The sequence below is a fragment of the Mustela putorius genome, unplaced genomic scaffold, assembly GCF_011764305.1.
Source record: "Mustela putorius furo isolate JIRA1106 unplaced genomic scaffold, ASM1176430v1.1 tig00000813_pilon_pilon_pilon, whole genome shotgun sequence".
NCBI lineage: Eukaryota > Metazoa > Chordata > Mammalia > Carnivora > Mustelidae > Mustela > Mustela putorius.
The window spans coordinates 4,245,937-4,266,183 of NW_025421485.1; the positions used below are offsets into that span (position 1 = coordinate 4,245,937).

Sequence of the window (20,247 nt, forward strand, 5' to 3'; positions counted from 1 at the left end):
AGCGCTGCAGACAGCACAGGCAAAGCCTTCTAGTTATCTTGAAAAATGTGTGGCTGCCTCATGGAGCTGCCATGCCAGGGACATGCAGGGGACATGCCGGGGACATGCCAGCCCGCGGATGCAGCATGGCTGGCATTTCGCCACCACTCACCTGCCTGCTGGGCTCCCATCGGGATGCTCGGTGTCGCTCCAGGAACGGGTTCGCTGGAGAAGGCCGCCAGGGGCCCGGAGCTCTCCCCGGGCAGGAAGAGGGAACTGGAGCAAGTACTGGCTGAGGTCTGCCGGCTTCTGAACTCTAAGGGAGCAAGACGCACGCATCAAAACCAATTCTGCACCAATTCTGGAATGCTCTCCTAGACAAGAGAGCTAGACACCTAGATAACCAAAATGGTGCCAACGCCTTCCTGGCTTTGCTTCAGGGTAGCTGGAGGGAGGTGGGCTTGCCAGGGGAATCCGTCTGGGGGACAGCTCTGATGACCAGGAGTGGGAGGCATCATGAGCATTTGAGAAAAACAGAGGACACAGATGAGTCACCCAATCGCTTCCCTTCGAGTCCAAGGAAAGAAGAGACAGAGGGAGAGGAAGCGCCAACATCCTTCCCCACCCTCCATCCTAAAAGTCACCCTCTGTCAGAAAGATGGACCCCCAGCTGCACGGCCAGCCGGGGAGGTGCGTGGTCATAGCAAGTGATCACAGACTCTTATGGGTCCCACAGTGGAAGAACCACTGGCCCCCAGGACCTAGAAAATGACTGACACAAGAAATACCTATGGAGTGATGTGAGAAGAGGAGGGGGCAGGGGAGGAATGCCCAGAGCCAGCCCCTCCTGAAGCCCGCCTTCTCTTCACAGCAGCTGGCTGGGGGAGGCCAGACGACCAGAAGGGAGCCGACGCAGACAATGAGGGACAAAAGATTCTTGCTGAGACCCCTCCTGGGACATGTCCCTCCAGACCTGGGTGAGTGGGGGCATCTCAGGGACCACCTATGGCTGAAAACCCATCCCCCCACTTCCCTCCATAGATGACTTAGCCACGGGTGATACGGGGAGATAGGAAGGGGGGGGAAGCCCAGGAATGTCCTCAAGGACAGGACTCTGAGGCTGGACTTTCTATTCTGCTCACAGAGTTCGGGGCAGAAAAAGTGGGGCATTATTCAAGCCCTTATTCCCCTAACTCAGGGTCCCTCAGCCTTAGCACCACTGGTATTTTGGACTGGATAATTCTTTGTAGGAGGGTGGGGTGGCTGTTTTACGGAGTCTCTGGTCTACACTGGCTGGATGACAGCACTCTCCAGTCACGGGGATCATAAAGGTCTCCAAGCACTGCCAAATGTCCCATGGTGGACAAAATCAGCCCCGGTTGAGAACCTCTACCCCCAAACACCAGCTACAAACACAGGCACGGCACAGTGTGGCCCTCTGTCAGCTTTTCAATGTCCTGCACAATTCGGCAGGTACCGGACACGCCCCTAAGTCACGGCAGCGCGGCGACGGCACGGGGCTGGCCCCCGGCCCGCAGTCCTGCCTCCCGGAGACTGTGGAGCCTGTTCTCCTCTAAGCCCTGCTGCCTGGCCCCAGGGCCACTCGGAGGACCCCCACTCGCCCACCCAACCCCGCCCGAAGTCCAAGGGCTCACCTGAGCCTTTCCAGCAAATGAGAGGTCCTTTGGTGAGAGCCCCCTGTGCGTTGCGGACCAGGTAATACTTCAAGTGTTTCTGCTTCTTGGGCTGAGTGGTCAGCTTAAGATTTATGTGGTTAGAGAATTCTGTGAAGTAACAGAAGCCTTTCTTCCCACAGCCAACACAGTTCCCAGAGAAACCTGCGGGAGGAAGCGACCACGAAAGTCTCTAGCTTACCTTCAACACCCTCCTCAAATAATACAGACTTTATGGAAACTCTATGCACATTCTGTACCACCAACCAGAAGATTCCACAGGGCAAAGGTCCCTGGTACCTTATGCTGGGCCAGGGGTCAGGATGACCTTGACTCAAACAGAAGAGGGACCAAAAAGACTCAGTCACGAACATACCACACCACCCCCCTCCCCGCACCTCCCAGCAAACTCTGAAGACTGAACTGGCCCCAGGGGCAAGTGTTCACGCCTGTGACACAGAGCAAACTTTACACGAACTATCATGTTCGACTGTCTATACCGACCAAGTGCTTGTAACAGACTGTACGTCCCCATCTCCAATCACAGAATCGCAAAGTCCTCAGACCACCGACACTAGGATGCACGGAGGGACCTCCCGAGAGCCCAGCTTCCATCCCGCTCCCAGGAGTTGTTGAAAAGAAAGGAAAGCATCATGGTGCTTGGCCAGAAGAGCAGTGAGGAAATGCTGGGAGCTCGGCAGCCAGGGGAGCGGAGACCGTCTGTGAGAGTGTGGCTGTCACCGTGTCAGCGTCCCGAATGGGCCTTCCTGGGAAGGGGCAGAGGTTCCCACCAGCTGTGAGGCTCCAGAAAGGCTGCCCCATGACAAAACGACCCCCTATGAGCAGGTAGAATCCAGAGAGTATGCGTGGGAAGACTTCTACAAACCATCAAGTCCAACCAAACCACACTCACAACCGCTGGTTCGCAGAGGAGGAAGGGGCCGCTCTGCCTTTTCTGCCCGACAGCCGCTCGCCTCTACCCCCAGCATCTCAAGAAAGCCTTCCTTCAGACCTCGCCTCGCCCACTGGTGCGTCGGCTTCCCACGGTACGAGGTCCTTTGGGAGCAAAGCCCCTGAAGCTGAGATTGACTAATTTTGTCACAGTCTGTGGCTTCAAGCTTACAAAGGCCACTGTGACTTACTTAGCCCAGGAGAGCCACACGGCCACGTATGTAAGCCTGGCTTGTTTAAACACGGCCTTCCTGAGACTCTGCCAAAATAACATGTTCCTGATGGTTCAACGCATGTCCACAGAGAAACGAGACACTTATGTTATAGAAACTTACTGTGGACAGAAAGGGAACAAACGTGCCCAGAGAACCAGGGACGTTCCGGCCATCTGCTGTCCCCCAGACAGATCACTCGGCTCTATTGACATAACAACTGGTTGATCGGGACAGCAGAACCTTCTTTGGGGAAGGCTGAGAACAAGAAAGGTTACGTACGAGTCCCAGCCGGATGCAGACAGTGTGGCCCCATTCTGGCCTGAGAATAGAGTGTCGACCACAAACATGACATTCAAGGCCACCCCGAATCCTACCCAACCCCCACCTCCAGCTTCTGCTCCTGTTCCCCACTCTGCTATGCCGAATCCCCAACGGGACGCCCCGCCCACTCCCACCAGGCTCAGGCTCCTTCCTACGGAAGCCCCACCTGCCTGTGTCCCGCTGTCACTCAATGCCCATCTCAAATGTCCACCTCTTCAGACCTGTCCTTGATCCAAAGGGTTGAAGCTTACTGTTCTCAACCCTCGACTGCCCTTTATTCTGCTGAGAGGATCATGGTAACCTCTTCTTCCGTTTTTATTGAAATTTGCATCTTTTTTTCCCCATTAACTCTCCCCATGCTCCAAAGGACGGGCATCGTGGTGTGAGTGCACGTAGGTGTGGGCTGTGTGTGTCCGTGTAAGTTCCTGTGCACAGACTAGGGCCCGGCACGTGGCAGACAGTCAGTAAACACCAGGCGGGAAGCCGGGAGAAGCCAGGGAACTATCCCCATGAACGCTTTGGGATTTCTGCATATACTTTGAGATAATAATCTGACTTTTATTTATGGCTTTGTCTCCAACCTGGCTCACCCGCCATCAAAGAATAAGGCCCCAAAAAACCTTCCAAGCTCTCGGGAAGGGACTCTGGCCCCAAGTGTTGAAAACATGGGTGGACAAGAACCACTGCCAGGCCGCGCGATGCTAAGAGCCAAGGCCAAGGCCAACCGTGCCAAGGCCAACACTGCCGTCCAGAAGCAGCTACATGGATGTCAGGTCCTGGTCCCATGAGCAACATGGGCTGCGGGACCACGGCTCCCTTTCAGAAGCAGGACTGGGAAGCAAAGACCATCAGGAATGTCTCCCTGTGGTTCAGAAGGGGAAACCCCAGGTCTTCTGGGTCCAGCACATATTGAGGGAGCCGGCAGGCAAGCTGCTCTCCTGCTTTGGCCAGGAGAAGAGGCTGCCCTTCAGAGAGGTGATCTGGGACCACAGAAGGGGGCGACCAAGGACACCCCAGGACAGCTTCCCAGCCAGTCCCAGGAGACCAGGGAAATGGATGAAATCACCCCAACTGAACACATGAGGTAATTCTAACATTTCAGGAAATTGTCTGCAAGGCAATAAAAATGTTCACAAGGATGCATAAAATGAGCCATCCTCTTTGGAAATCTGCCTCAGGACTGGGGCATTGATAATAATCTCTTGCAAAGACAGAAAGCCCGGGATGCAGCCCGAGTGCTCCAACTCCGCGGCACAAACGCCCAGAGTTGAGAGACACGGTTCCTCCAATGCCTACGGCGCAGGGTCCCCTGCATAAAACCGAGTCTCCCAAGAGCACACACGGCAGCACGACCGCTGGTCCTACGGGCCCCTGTCTAGCCGTGTCCGTCTGCCCAGACAGCCCTGCTGCAGGTGCGCACAGAGCCAGGCTCTGCCGCCGGTGGGCAGCCCCCTGGCAAGGCAGGGCTCAACAGGGCCGTGCAGCCGAGGTCAGACCTGGAGAGGGGCTCCGCGCTCTATTTAAGGACGGAGCCATCCCAGGCAGGCACGTGCCACACTGGGGAGCCAGGGGGCCGCGCCCCTGTTCCCTGAAAATGAACGGCGACTCAGGACAAAACCAGCATCGTCTCTGGCTTCCTTCAGCAAACGAAGGGAAAACACCCAGCATCGAACACTGTGTCCGGCTGTGAACACAAGCCGTGAAGACCAATCCAAAGCCCCACGTGGATGGTGGATGGAGAAGAAAAAGGGGCCGAGTAAAACAGATGTTCACTGCGGCGTGGTGGGCGGTTTCCTCCTCTTCCGCTTCGCGCTTCACTTCTGTGGTTCCTGCCACGATCCTGCTTGTGGAGGTAAATACCGCCTCACGACCATGAGGAAAAAAACACGTCCGTGGACCCCAGCCTTGATATTTTGGCCAAATTCCAACTGAAGGACAGAAGGGATCTCCCTGAAAGGGGAACCTCCTACACTGTTGGTGGGAACACAGGCTGGTGCAGCCACTCTGGAAAACAGCATGGAGGTTCCTCAAAATGTTGAAAATAGAACTGCCCTATGACCCAGCAATTGCACTACTGGGTATTTACCCTAAAGATACAAACGTAGTGATCCGAAGGGGCACGTGCACCCGAATGTTTATAGCAGCAATGTCCACAATAGCCAAACTATGGAAAGAACCTAGATGTCCATCAACAGATGAATGGAACAAGAAGATGTGGTATATATACACAATGGAATACTATGCAGCCATCAGAAGAAATGAAATCTTGCCATTTGCGACAACATGGATGGAACTAGAGCGTATCATGCTTAGCGAAATAAGTCAATCAGAGAAAGACAACTATCATATGATCTCCCTGATATGAGGAAGTGGTGATGCAACATGGGGCTTAAGGGGGTAGGAGAAGAATCAATGAAACAAGGTGGGATTGGGAGGGAGACAAACCATAAGTGACTCTTAATCTCACAAAACAAACTGAGGGGTTGTGGGGGGAGGGGGTTTGGGAGAAGGGAGTGGGTTTATGGACATTGGGGAGGGTATGTGCTTTGGTGAGTGCTGTGAAGTGTGTAAACCTGGCGATTCACAGACCTGTACCCCTGGGGATAAAAATATATGTTTATAAAAAATAAAAAATTAAAAAAAAAAAGAAGGGATCTCCCTTCTACTTGTGTCTCTGAACATGGGCCTCTAGGCGCACCTCCCTTTGCTTCCTCCTGGGTGTGCCTCAGAAGAGGGACCCAGACCAGAGCGCCCACCAGGCAGTGGGCGAGAGGCACGCGGTCCCACAGGCCCACACCCGAGAGGCGGGAAAAGCCTTAAGATCTGAGTCAGGGTTCAGACGAGACAGAAACGAGATGGGGGTGATGGGCGTGGAAAGATGAAACAAACAGTGATGGTACATGAGCAGGCTGGGAACATACCCAACAAGACCCGGGGATTATCTAGAATCCTACAGGAAGGCTCAGAACTAGGTCCCCTGCCTCTAGTTCTTCCTTAGGAAGAGGCAGAGAGAAATCTCTTGTTCGTGTGACCTCTGAGAGACTGTTCTAAAATGCAAGTTAAAAACACAGCCATCCCCAAGTTTGAACATTTCCAAACACAGAAACTGTTCCAGGAACACCGAACGGAGGGGACCGTACATGGAGAGAGAATGAGTGACAGGTCAACCAATGCTGTGGGAAAATCTTGTTTGGATCTTGACTGTAAAACCAACCAACAAAAACTGTAAGACAAAATTTGAACACAGCGGATATTCGATGTTATAAAATGACTACTACATGTTTTAGATACAATAACGGTGTTAGGTTTTTAACAAAAAGCCCTTTCTTTTTAGAGATACACAGTGAAATGCACACAGAGGAAATGACACATCTGGGATTTGCCTCCAAATAATCGGGTAGGGACAGAGGAAGAGTTAGAAGTGAAATGCAACGGACCGTGTCTTAGTAACTGCTGCAGACACAAGACAGATACATAACACTATCACAGGCTTCCCCCTACTTCCACAGTTTGAAAATGCCTTCCTGGGGCACCTGGGTGGCTCTGTGGGTTAAGCATCCAACTCTTGGTTCCAGCTCAGGTCATGCCCTCAGGGTTATGGAAGCCCCGTGTTGGGCTCCCTGCTCAGCCTGGAGGGAGTGACTTCTGGGGTACCAGAGCCTTTCCCAGGCAGGGCCCAGGCAGCCCCCACTCCCAGTCTCCCCCCGTCCCTCCAGCACACCATCTTCCTCTTTGCACGTGGCCCCCCTCCTGCCCGAGAGCACCCCATCTTCTGGAATATGAGACTAGGGCCGGAGCACCCGGATTCAAATTCAAGACCTGCCACTTACTAGCTGGGTGACCCTGAGCAAGTCACCTAACCTCTCTGTGCCTTCGTTCCTTCATACATAAGCGCCAGGTAATAACATACCCACCTCCCGGGCTTATCGCATCCCTCTGAGCAATTTCGGGCGCAGGGTCAGGGCTCCGTGACGGGGCTGCTCCGAGTGCCTTGCTGCTGTCACTGTTCTCCGGCTGACATAACGCAGCTGGTTTTTCAGGGCCCAGCTCAACACCACACCCTCGGGGACACCCCGCCCGTCACCGGGGCTCAGTGCGCCCTTCCGCAGCTCCCCCATACAGCGTGCTGCACAGAGATGTAGTAAAAGATTGATATCTGCAGCTCTCTGAGCTGAGTCCCTGCTTGCCTGAGTTTTCGCCCCAAGAGGCAAGCTCCCAGGGAAGGACCCGTGAATTTGACTTTGGGGCCCCGGCACTGAACTCGAAGTCCACATCCCATCCGGGTACACATTCCATAAATGCTTAATGCTCTGCCTGCTGAGTGAACACAGGACTCAATTACACCTAAGGGGGAAAATGAACGTCGCAGCCCCATGTTTTCTTTTACCTGAGCTGTCAGCCCATTTCGCTGAATTATCGTCAACACCTGGAAACACGCACCGAGATTTTCATCTTCTCAGACAAAATCCCTTGGTTGATTCAAAGTCGCTAAAACAAGATTCCCTTCATTATAAACTGGGGGGTGGGGGGGTTATAAATTAGGAGTTAAAGCCATTGCTTCCCCCAAGATCCTGCAGAGCTTCCATTTTATAGATCACTAAAAAGCACGGAGCCCGGGCCGCCGGAGGGCTGGGGGGCCCCCTCGTCCTGCGCAACCATAGGGGTAATTGCAGGAAACCCAAACAGTGTTAAGTGTGCAAGCTGAGAGCATAAAGTTATTTTAAAAGAAGAAAGCATCGGTTATTACCAACCGCCCCTCGTTACCGACCTCCGATGGCTTTTTGGCGAGCAGTTAACAAAGACCCCACTTCCTCTGCCCTCGCCACCTGAGGAGCTGGAGCTGTCGGGGGAGGGGGGCGCTGGTGGTGAATGCACTGAGAGATTCCTGTCTCCACCTCTCAAGACCCAGAACCTCCTTGATTTACTGCCCTCGTCATTCCTTTACAGTCACAACGTGGGGGAATTCAGCCGCAGCCCCGGCCACCACCGGATCGAACGGCAAGTCACCCGCGCCGTCCTCCCGGCACATGGCCTCCGGAGTGGTCTCGAGGAGCACGCTAAATCTGAGACGGAAGGACTCCATGAGCTCCTTGGGAATTTTCCGGGATTGTTCTTGTCTTCACACGAGCTCGGTACAATATGAGCCGCTCTCTCCCTGGTCACTGTCCCAGAGCTGCCCCTGCAGCGTCACCTGCCTTGCTTCCTGGCATTACCCGCCCCCCCCCCACCCCCACCGTCACCTGGAGGCAGGAACCATGTCTTTGTTTTCTGCGGCTCCATCCTGCCCCCCTGGTCTCTCCTCCCCTCGGGCCCTTCCCATGGTGTCTCAGACATAAAACGTGCTATAAATACCCACGCACAAGCATGGACCTACTCAGCTTCAGGGGTGGGGTCAAGCAGGAAACGTACCCGTTCTACAGAGAAAACGGCTTCTGGGGCTGTGTCTGGCCCCCATCATTAAAGCCCTTCTGCCTGTCTGCTCCTCCTCCTAAGGAGACACCAGGCCCGGCGAAGGGGCCAGATTGCTGAACGGCCAAGAGCACGTGTGGGAATCACTCCGCACTTGACGGACAAGGTACGAATGTTCTGCAAGCAGGAACACACATTCGGCCCCGTTCTCCCTCTGCCTCTTGTCTGATGGCTTCTGAAACCGTCTCGGACAGGTCTCTACTCTACTCTTTATATTTTTTTTAAGATTTTATTTACTTATTTGACATAGAGTGAGAGAAAGCACAGGCAGGGAGAGTGGAAGAGGGAGAAGCAGCCTCCCTGAGCCCCATGCGGGACTCGATCCCGGGACCCTGAGATCATGACCTGAGCCGAAGGCAGTCGCTCAACCAGCTGAGCCCCTCAGGTGCCCCTTTATCCTATTCTTGACACGGGAAGGCACTTAGAAAAGGTCTGATGAACATACATCTAAAAAAGTTCATTCTCAAGGTCAGGTTCTCTATAGGAAGTTCATCACATTTAAAAATAAATCTCATTTTAAAAAATTATAAATAAGTAAATAAATAAGTAAATCTCATTAACCTTCCAGTTCCACAAGGGAAGACAGGGCCTGCTGAAGAAGAGGCCCCCACAGGAGGCCCCCACACCCCACCCCCGACCAAAGGCCTCCCGTGTCCCCACCCCCACAGGCAGGTGGAACCACAGAGAAGGACTTACCAAGAAGAGCGTTGTGTCCGTTATCATCAGGCAAGAACCTTTTGTCAACGGCACACACCAGGAGATGGTCCGGCAGGCTGGGGGACTTGGCCCCCACGAGGAGAAAGCCTGCGGGGATGTCGATGGGCTCACTGGAAAGGGAGACGAGACGCAGGTCCTTCCCCGCCTGGCAGAACCCTACGAGGAATGGACAGGACTCACATGCGCGCCAAGGGGCTTCCCCAGAACCAGGCTCCCCGTGGGCCCAGGGAGGACGTTCCAGGTCTTGTCAGGAGCAAACCTCACCTCTGCATGTGGCTGACTTTAATATTACTTCCAAGAGATAAAATTAGAACCACAGTTACTCGGGACACCTGACGCATGTTAATTCCTTTGAAGACGCGGTGTCCCCGTCATTCACGTACAAATGAAACTCCGCAGGAAAAACGGTGGACGAGCAAGGGTCAACTAAAATGTACACGTGATGGATCCCCAAGAAACTGTGAGTAATGTGGTATTTTCCACACCCTGCACTTTTCACATGTATGAGAAACAGGGAAATGTCACAACGAGGGAGCCAGAGCCGCCTGGTGCTGGCTGCCCCTGGGGAGGGGACCGGGACACAAGGCGAGTGATCATCAGCGAGCCTGGCACTCTAGACCCTTTTGAACATTTTGTATTTAGAGCTTTTAAATGTATTTCCCATTTGGAAAATAAGTGCCCTAAAATGTCTAGAAATAAAAGGGGAGAAACAGCTGAGATTTATTTGGATGGGCCTCTCCGAGGTCTTCCGGATGAGGGCACACTCGGCCCATCTCCTGCGTCTGCTCCATCCTTAGCTACCAACTGAAACAATGAGAGTTAATGGGATCCTGAAGGTCCCAAGGCTTTCCTGCCAGACTCTACAACGCGAACAGAGCCCTCCGGCATGCACCTGCTTCACAGGTGCTGGGTCTACAGCACGTGGGTCCAGAGTCTCCCATATGCCCCCGGGGAGGGTCATGAAGGGGCCTGGACGGGGGGTTGGCAGGCATGGAGACAGTGCTCACTGTGTGCCAGGCACTGGACCAGGAACAGCTCTGCAAAGCTCTCATGGGGAAGTGATTCTGCCCCCAGTTTGCAGAGATGGAAATCAAGGCTCAGAGAGGTTCCGGGATGTGCTCAGAGCTGCTGAGAGCTGGGCCAGGTCGGGGGCAAGTTCAGCAAAGTCCCTGAGGCTGAGGTGAAGCACCCTGCAGGCCTTCTCGCTACATGGCCTGGGCCCATCCTTCTGAAGAGCTGGAGGAAAAGTGGCGAAGGACAATCCGTGGTTTCCACGTTGACTTGGAAATTCTTTGAAAATCTCTGTAATGACCACTGCAGAGTTCACGGTTTCCTTCTTTAACTAGGTGACCTTTTAACATCTGGACACTAGAAGTCCTATGTCCTGAAGAGCCACGGCGCTGGTTTCTCTCTCCCTAAAAGAGCAGCCTCCTTGAGAGCTGACTGTCTCTCCTGCCACCATCCTGTGCAAGGCCAAGTCCAGGCCCACACACATGGCACCTGGGACCTCCACGCCCCGTGTGACCTCAGCACTACGCCGTGCCCGGCCAGACCTCAGACTCCTACCTACACACACTGCCAGCAGCTCCCCAGAGGGGCTATACTCTCCCCCTTCTGAGCCTTTGCACATGCTGTTCCTCTGTCTGAAACAGTTTCCCCCAACCTTCTCACAGACTCCTGCTAATCCTCCAAAACCCAGATGACGGGCCACGTCCTCCAGGAAGCCTTCCCTAAACTCTCTGCCTGTGGGAGGAACGTTTCCTGAGCTCCCAGGCACCCGTGCTTGCCCACCCCGCCCTGTCAGCACTTTCCACCTCGTGTGCAAAGTGTCTGCTTGCCTCCATAGCTCCATGAAGCTGGGAGCTCCTGTACCTGTTATCTCCGTATTTCCAGAGTGGGGAGGGGCCCAGTCAGGAGTGGCCTAACTAGTGACACCCCTCGACTGGCGTGGTGACCGGCAGATGAACGCACAGCACTCCGAGAGGCTGTCCCGCTAGTGAGTGGCAGAGCCCCAAGTTTCTCTGAGGGCAGAGCGCGAGCTCTTATCACCAGACCAGGGAGCCCCCGCCCCCGGCATTCCTGTGCCTCGGTTCCTCCACGGACTGATTCTACATGGCTCCTGAGAGAACACACGTCTCCCCTCCTCGATGGTAAAGCGGGACCGCGGAGGAAGATTATTCTCACAATCTCACTGTGATTATTCTCACAGGCAGACCCGAACTGGGAAAATATCCGAGTTTCCAAACCACCACTGAACGGACGGATCCAAATCCACTCGTAAACTCGAGCTGTCCACAGAGTGCCAAGGGGCAGTGAGCCGACAGCCCCCCGGGGGCGGGAGGGGGATGTAGCCAGGGACCAGGGGCACAGGGGACCCGGGGCGCACAGCCGCAGACTCTGCCAGCTGCCAGCCTCACCATCCATGGTACAGCAGCCTTCGGGCGGAGGGTGCATCTGGTAGGGATTTGGGGGACAGGTGGGCTCCAGCCCCGCTTCTCCCTCCTCTTCCTCGTCTTCATTGTCCACTTGGCTACCACCTGCAAGTGGCAAAGGGGAGGCAGGAGACAGTCAGAGGCAAGGGGCCAGCAAGTCTCAGCCATTTAATAATTAACCAGTCCCTACAGGCCTGCTGGGAGCCGGGCATCACCCCCCACCCCCTCTCCCCCCGCCTCCAACCCCGCCCGGCTCTGTTCCGAGGGGAAAGCTGAGGTTACAGGACTTTCCCAAGGTCACAGACTCGGGCTCCCAGCCTGGCCTCGTGACTTCAAATTCAGGTTCACGTCTCTTTCCATTCGGCAGAGCTGCACGCGTCTGCTCACGCACCAGGGTTCCACACACACATAACTTTTGAGAATCCCTCCAGAATCCTTCTGGGGGAGGGGCCACAGATTCAGGTATAGACCATTTTACAGAGAGGGACCCAATGGCTGTCCTGCATCCCTCGGGTGACAGCCGGCTCCCAGGGTCACCTGAGGCCCCCGCTGATGTTCGACTGTCCTGTGTGGCTTGGAATACAAAGCGTCGTGTGAGCGGTCTCTCTCCGGCATGCAAACTGTCCGTGTTCGTTTAGCCCCAGGGGAGGAATGGACGCATAGGGAGGACCAGAAATACAAACACACCCGAGTCTGGCACAGACACACAAAGCACCATTCCAGAACACGGCCAGGCGGGTTATGACTTGGGGAAACTTTTTTTTTAAGTGCCGTCGCATACTGGCAAACACGCAACTGGCCGGAAGAGCCAGGGATTGGTCTTGAAGTCCCCCCGCTCCCTGCTCATGAGCTCTGTCGCGGTGGTGAAACAGCTTCTGGTCATTCCCCGCAGCCTCTCGGCTCACAAAGAATGGGGCTCCTGCCCTCATGCACTCTGTGACCCCAGAGGCAGTGCCCAGGACACGCACGCCCAACTGATGGGGGCACAGCCCCTCGAGCCCCATTTGGCCAGCACTGCTCAAGAAGGGGGTTCAGCTGAATGAATTTCCCAGGCTACGGAAGTACCGTCCTAACTCCGTTTAACAGACATTTTTGGTCAAAAGTCTCTCTCAGCTTGTCCGGGTTTAACTGTCATTTAATAACTAGCATGCAAACTTCTTCGTGGAATAGGGTTATTACGAGCATCCTGGAAGGGGCTGGGCTGGAAGACCGTTTTTCTTCTTTTTTGTTTCTCTGCCTCCTGTTTTAGCGCTCTTTCTGTGTTCCCGTTTCTCCTGCCTCCTCTTCTCGGCTCTGCCCCTCCATCTATCCAGTGGGTTCGGTGGTTCTAGGCGAGTGATGAAATCATGTGCAGGGGAAAGAGAAGGGCTGGGAATCAGGGAACTCTCAATTCTCGAGCCTGCCGCTGCCTGTGTGGCCAGGAGAAAGTTACTTAACCTCTCTGTGCATCAGACCCTGCATCTTTGAAATGAGGTGGTTATACAGGGCCTCTGAGCTGCTCCCGTCGGCCATCAGCGTCACACAGCATCTTCCTGATGTGATTTAATTACTACGGTGGCCACCACTTTAAAGGTGCCCGTGGGACAAGAGGCAGAAGAAGCTGAACATCTGAAGCCAACTCAGGCCCGTGACCTTGGGTAGGTCAGAGCAGGAAGTGAAAAATCCCTGGTGTCCCTGTCTTTCTGAGCCTGGAGAACAGGGAGGTGGCAGGAAGACCATAAAAAGATTACCCAGGAAGCACACGCAGGGGGTGGGGATAGCTCCGAGCCTCCCTCAGATGCCTCCTTCCTGCCATTAAACGCAGGCCCCGTGGGCCATTAGCCTAAGGGGTGGAGTCCCGCCCAGACCCCAGGCGCCAGCAATGCTGCACAGGTCCCCGTGGGGGCTGGGACTGTCCTGTCCCCACCTGCAGAGTGGGCGGCACAGATCTGTTTGTGTTCTGTGCAACCGGCCACTCTCCTCTCCCAGCCAGGACTCCAGAGGCCCCGAGGGCAGGGCAGAGACCCCAACAGTCTGCGAGAGAAGGCTGGAGAACTCAGAGCCCCGCAGGAGGGCCTGTCTGCATGTTACTCTGCTAAAGCCCAAGGAAAGAACCCAGACTCCCCAAAAGAATGAAAAACGAGGGCCTTCAGCCTCAGAAAGTCAAGGAAAGAGCTCAGAATCCGGTGGATGAGAAAGCAGCCCTCAAAGGTCAAAGGTCCACCCCAGACTTCCCAGCGCCAGTGATGGGATCAGTCGGGCAGCGAGAGAGGCGACTTATCACAGACTTATCACAGCCGGGAGCGGAGCCCACCGGCCTGCTAGCCAAGGTCTCCGGTGCGAGGAGGGCATTACCACGACGTCACACCAGACCAGGCAGATCGGGAGCTGAGGACCTTAACACGAGAACACACAGGTGCCCGCAGATGCAGCCGCACTTCCCTCTGCCGAGCTGGATTTTCCCTTCTTTCCACCAGAAGAAACCATATGACATTTTGAGGGGGTGGGGTTACAAGAATTAACTGCATCTCGTTTAATTAACTAATACTTATCTCAAAACACTGGGGTGGTATTTGTTTTGTTTGGTCTTTCTCAAAAAAAAAAAAAAAAAGAAAGAAAGAAAAAAGAAAGAAAGTAAATCGCACATAAAAGCCTTTTCCCCTGGGAGGAGGTGTGGTAAATCCTCTAATCTCTAATCCGGAGAACAAAGCCCGAGGCCCCAGCTGAAAGGCACTCAGGAGCACAGAAGATGTTACAGACCCCGGGTGTTTAGGATGCCGGCACCCTGGCCATAAACACCACCTCTCATGTGATTGAGGAAGGACAACAGAAAGAGACCCTGGCTGGCAGACAGACAGACAAAACAAAGTGTGGCCAGGACAAGCCGTCCGCACCAAGTTTTATGACAGAGAATCCAGGGGCAGAGGTGTGCGTTCTGTTCATGGTGTCGTCCAGCCAACTGAGAAAGAGAGACTCCCCCGTCCCACCAGACCCCTTCTTTGTCTTTCCTGCACCTCGGGAGGATTTCTCTGTTTGCGGACGAACAGGAAAAGCTGGAGGTTCCGCTCTGGTTTTCGTACGGGGTGGGGAGTGTGGGGGTGCTGCACCGACAGCAGGCAGGGCGCCTACAGCACTCAACACGGGAGGCACGAGAAGGGGACGCCTCCAGCTGTCCCTGGAAAGTGCCAGCTGCCCAATGCCCTATCGGCAGGGGAGGGCATCCTAAGAAGTCAGTGTTCGAGACGCAGCCTCCCGGGGAGTCTGCAGAGAACTTAGGCGGAGGAAAAGCTGGGGGGGAACTTTCCAGGGCTTGCTCCTCTCTCCTACCCCCGAGGTGAGCAACCGCCCCCTGTCCCCTGCCGACTTAACCACCAGTCTGCCCCCTTTCCATCCCAGAGCCACCAAAGCTAAGAGTACAACTCCCTGACTCGGGCACTCCGTCGACACTGCAGCCTGCCAGCAAAGCCCTCTCCCAGGGTCCCAAATCGTGGGATTTAATCATCTTAGCAGGGGGAGGTGGAAAGCACTTTGTAGATTCCAAGGTGCCATTCACATGGACTAAGTCATCATGGTCACCGTCAGTAATTCATGATTAGCAACAAAGACTTTCAGTACCGAAAGTAGCTACGGATGACTGTTTAATGCATACGTTCTACAAACGTCTGTCGGCTAGCCAGAAGCACAGCCCGTATCCTCCACTCATTCGTCATCTCCCCCAGTGCTGCACTGATGCTTCCCCTGCTGGAAAACGTGCCTGCTTTCGATACCAGAGAATTCTTGGTTTTCCTAATCCATGCTTTTGGGCACAGCCCAGTTTCTCCCAGACCCTCCTCTAGCTCTTTTAGGTCCTTACTGTGGCTGTTTGCAAAATTAACGTAAGGACTTTTCAAAGACGGACACAAGGAACGCCTTCCTGCGAGAATAAGGAACTATCAGGTCCCACACAAGCAACTCTGCCTCATTTTCTCTTACGTGCGACTCTCGCAGCCAGCCAGCCCCACACCCTGCCAACACACACACACACATACACACACACACACACACACAGACTAACCCATACACATGGCGAACCCCCAGTATAGGACCAGGCATACTGCACGCCTTCTTAATTGATTCATTTTTCTTTTCAACAATGTTCCTTTTTCACCTTCAATATCTACGTGAAGTCTGCAGGGAACTTCTAGCGGAAGGCATACACTGCCCAAAAGAACTTAGGTAACGGTCACCGTCTCATCCCATGGACTGCTGTGGGTTACTTCTGGCATAAAAAACACGTGGCTATGAAAGAGACACACTAAAGCCTGAAAACAACCATTTTATCCTCTGGATAATTAAGCAAATCCCTAAAGTTGTCTCCACGCCTGAATATAACTGATTCATTTATTCCTGGCACACACTCAATTCATAAGGGTTTAGTCTTGGTGTTTCAAAGTTTCTAGAGGGCTCTCGTATCTGCAATCACAAAGAGAAACTACCCAGAGACTATTTTGCGAAGATAGGACCATGAATTCCTGGACAGAGAAGGAAAAAAATCACCAAGGGCCAAGGGGTGTTAAAATTTCTGACTTATCCAGGGAGAACATCAAACCTTCTATCAAAAGCATCAGAAACAACCCAGGCACGACAGTCCCAACACAGCCCTCTTCCTTCCCCCGTGAGCCAATGAATAACCACATTCTTTGCATCCTTTTGGCTGAAGCTCAGTCTTAGCCCAGGAAAAATGTAAGTGCATCTTTCCTTTTCTAATAATTCTTTTCTGCTAGACCCAATGTTTTCCACACAGAGGGGAGAAGGAGTTTCCAGTTCTGTTCTAACAGGAGCTGCATGGACGCAGGACCCACCCCGGCGCATCTCCTACCTTCCAGGGCAGAGAGCTGCTGCTCGGCTTCCAGATAGAGCTGGGAGAAGACGGGCCGGGGCACCAGGCTGCTGGACCGCAGGGACGCCTCGATGGAATTGTGTAAGACCTCTTCGAACCGCGTCGTCTTCAGCTGTCCGGCGTAAGAGTTTCCCATCTTCAGAAAGGGCGGCAGAGGCTGCTGTTTAAAATGACATTTCAGCGTCAGTTGGAAAGGCTGACCCTGCGCCCGGAGCCCAAAGGCAGAAGTGAGCCGGTCGCCAGGAGGGAAGGGCTCTGGATCCAAGCAGAGGGCGGCTGTCGGCGACAGCCCCTGCCTGGCAATTACAGGAAGTTATATAAGTAACAGCTATCTCTAATTTAGCACTCCGATAGCAGAGTCTGACACCTCTTCGCATTTTTCCCTAGAAACCGGTCATCCCTGGTTTCACAGACCCCTCCCCCCACCGCCCTCCCCCCGCCCGCCCCATCTTCCCCTCCACCCACCCCGTTTTTCCCTGAGATGGGATCCTGCCCTCAAGAGAGCTCAAATGATGGTTTATTTTCTGTGACTCCCAGAAGAACAGCCCCGTGCCACTTGACGCGTGCGACAGCGGCCGGCAATGCCACGATGCGCCCGTGACAGCGAGGCTCCAGACTGCAGGCTGACCAGACCCCCCCACCCCACGCCTTCTCAGAAGGTGGGCTCACAGATTGCCCATCCCTGCCTTTTTTGCTAAAAGACCAATTGTTAACATTCTTCCCCTAAAGTGTTTTGGAAGGTTATTACCATTTCCATTGTCCAAGTAATGTGGAGTTACATCTGGAAAATGTGGAAATCTAGAAATTACAGAAGACGGCGAACAAACAAAAGGAAAAAGCACGGATGTGCTCATCCCCCAAGATAACCACCGTGATGTCTTTGCTAGCAGTTTAAGATACCCTTCACATCCCAGACCATTTAGCCAGGTAAAGTACACAATTCAGTGGGTTTTAGTGTACTCAGTGTCGTGCGACCCTCACGCAATCAATTCTAGAACATCTCCATCACCCCAAAAAGAAACCTCGTATCCTTACGCTGTCACTGCATCTCCCAACCCACCCCCGCCACTGGCAACCGCTAATTTACTCTCTGCCTTTGTAGATTTGCGTCCTCTGGAAAGTTCCTATTAATGGAGTCCTATGGTCTATGGTCTTTTGGTGACCGGCTTCTTCCAGATAAGCACAACGTTTTCCAGGTCCTTCTGTGTCCTCGAGCACCAGCACCTCATCCCCACTGGGCTAGGATGATGCATTCTTTCCAGACTTAATTTTCTTCACAACTTGGGGATAGGAGAGAAACGGGAGACTGTATTCACACAGTTACGATCATTCTGTAAATGAAATTTTTGATTCTGCACTTTGCACTGCACACGAACATCTCACCCAGTCCTCTTACAAATGCTTTTACAATGACGGTCACGGCCGCATCATAGTCCGCTGAGCGGAAGGTGCGACCCCGGCTCAGACACGTCCCTCGGGTCGTCCGTGGTGAACTTCCCTGCTTGGCGCTCCCCAAGCAGCAGCACAGAAATTTATATTCCTTCCTACTGTTTTCTGTTTATTTTCTATTTCCTTAAAGTTAGCTTTGTGTTTCTGTCTCATACTGGCTTAATCTATTGTCCTTTTTCCAAACTTCTTAAAACGATTCCTTCCTTGTCATTCTTATTTCCCACTCCTTTAATAATAAAGCTATTTCAGGCTATTTATTTTCCTCTGGACGCCTCTTCCGCCGTGGCACACAGGCTTGGAATAAAGTGCTCTCCTTTCCGTTTCTTTTGAGATGGAAATCCTCCTTTTTGATTCTCTCCTTAATTGGCTAATTATTCAGGAATGGATTTTTAATTTCTAAATAGTCAAGACTGAGGGGCAGGAGATCAGCCTTCCTTTTTTTTTTTTTTTTTTTTAAGTATGCTCCACACCCAGCGTGGACCCCAAAGTGGGGCTCGAACTCACGACCCTGAGATCAAGATCTGAGCTGAGATCGAGGGTGAGACACTTAACCGACGGAGCCCGTCCAGATGCCCCAGTCTTACTTATTTCTAATTCTTATTGGGTTATAATCATGACTGTGGCCTTTAGAAACTCGACTTTTAAAATGTCATGGGTTTCTTTTTGATAGATACCAGATGGATTTTCACAAGTCGCCTACCGATGTTAAGAAAAGAGACATATCGGGACGCCTGGGTGGCTCAGTTGGTTAAGCAGCTGCCTTCGGCTCAGGTCATGATCCCGGCGTCCTGGGATCGAGTCCCACATCGGGCTCCTTGCTCCGCGGGGAGCCTGCTTCTCCCTCTGACTCTGCCTTCCACTCTGTCTGCCTGTGCTCGCTCTCTTTCTGACAAATAAAAAAATAAATAAATAAATCTTTAAAAAAGAAAAGAGACATATCAACTCTCTTCTAGGGAAGAAAGGCAAAAGAGCCCTCTATATTCTGATGTATTTCTCAACTCATCTACCACTGTTGACAGCCAAAGTAGCATCTGATGCAAAGAATTCCCGCAGACGCCAGCGCCAGCGTGACCACAGGCAGCAGTAGCTCCCACTTCCTTGCGGCGATCACGCGGTCACAGTGGCCATGAGCCCAGCATCACAAGCCAGCCGCCTCCTCACACGGCGCTCTGACTTCAGACTCGGGGAGCAAAGGCTCCCTTGCCTGGGTGGCAGAGCCATTTCAAGACGGGGCTGCTGTGCCCTGAGGGAGCTCTGGTTTCCCTCCGGAGCATAAAATGGGCAGAGTAGTCACGTTGTTTTTCTGCCTCTATTGTCAGGAAGGTCCAGCCTTTCCTCTTCCAACTACAAGTAAATGAGAACCATTACACACTTCCTGCTTGTAGCAATAATCCCTGGCCGTGGGGCCCCTCAGCCAGCCCCTGCTTCCAGCCTGGGGAAATGAGCCTCCGGAATTAGCCTGACACAGAGAAGGTGCTGTAGAAAGAGGTCAGCTGCCGGGAGCCCCCAAACAACCCAGGTCAGAAGAGCCCCTAGGGTCCTCGTGTCTGCCTTTTTCCTTGATCTGACACAAGAAAGCCTTGACCCCTTGATGCACAAATGAGGGGTCACTGGCCACATCTGGGGATGCTTGCGTTACTCTCAGTTCAGAGTGGTCTGTTTAAAGTTGCCACAAGTTAGTAACAGCACAAATGTCTGTTTCTGTCCATCTCTGTCTGAAGAGCTTAGGGCCCACAGAAAGGAGCTTGAGGTCCACCCCGTTTTACATGATGTCGCTACAGAATCATGCTCGACAACTGAGAGAAAATGACCGAGGCATCCGTAGCCTACCTTCCCAAGGTCCGGTTCTGCTCCCCTGACGGCTGACGGGCACCCTGAGCCCAGAGGGCTCCACCAGTTAGAGCAGACAGTGCCTAAGGTGGACGGAGCAGTAAGAGGAAGAAAGAACTCGAACGTTCATCGTCCAGCTACTGCGTGCCAGGCTGTGCGCGGGCTCCCCTGCCCACCACGTTCGGGGGTCATGTGAGCGCCATTGTGAAGGCCGTTCTGAAGATGACACATTCAAGTCTCGGAGAGGATAAGTAACCTGAAGAAACTCTTGTTCAAAGAAAAGAAAGAGAAGGGGGGGATGGGGAGAGGAGAAGGGGCAGGGCGGGCAAGAGGGAGCCCGGGGGAGGGAGAGG

At 53.4% G+C, this 20,247-nt stretch overlaps 1 protein-coding gene across 7 annotated transcripts in view; it reads right to left on the reverse strand.

The window, feature by feature from the left end:
• Window positions 1-20,247, reverse strand: part of GREB1 (growth regulating estrogen receptor binding 1) — a 135,540-nt gene that overhangs the window by 55,834 nt on the left and 59,459 nt on the right. For 6 of the 7 annotated variants that reach the window (XM_004745806.3, XM_045084867.1, XM_045084868.1 and 3 more), the window contains exons 2-6: window positions 16,595-16,775; window positions 11,743-11,862; window positions 9,305-9,481; window positions 1,635-1,817; window positions 152-295 (exon numbers count right to left, since the gene is read on the reverse strand). In XM_004745806.3, the coding sequence (XP_004745863.1) occupies window positions 152-295; window positions 1,635-1,817; window positions 9,305-9,481; window positions 11,743-11,862; window positions 16,595-16,751 (781 nt within the window). In that variant the 5' untranslated portion in view covers window positions 16,752-16,775. The remainder of the gene's footprint in view (window positions 1-151; window positions 296-1,634; window positions 1,818-9,304; window positions 9,482-11,742; window positions 11,863-16,594; window positions 16,776-20,247) is intronic. The other variant, XM_045084866.1, reaches the window with a different exon arrangement.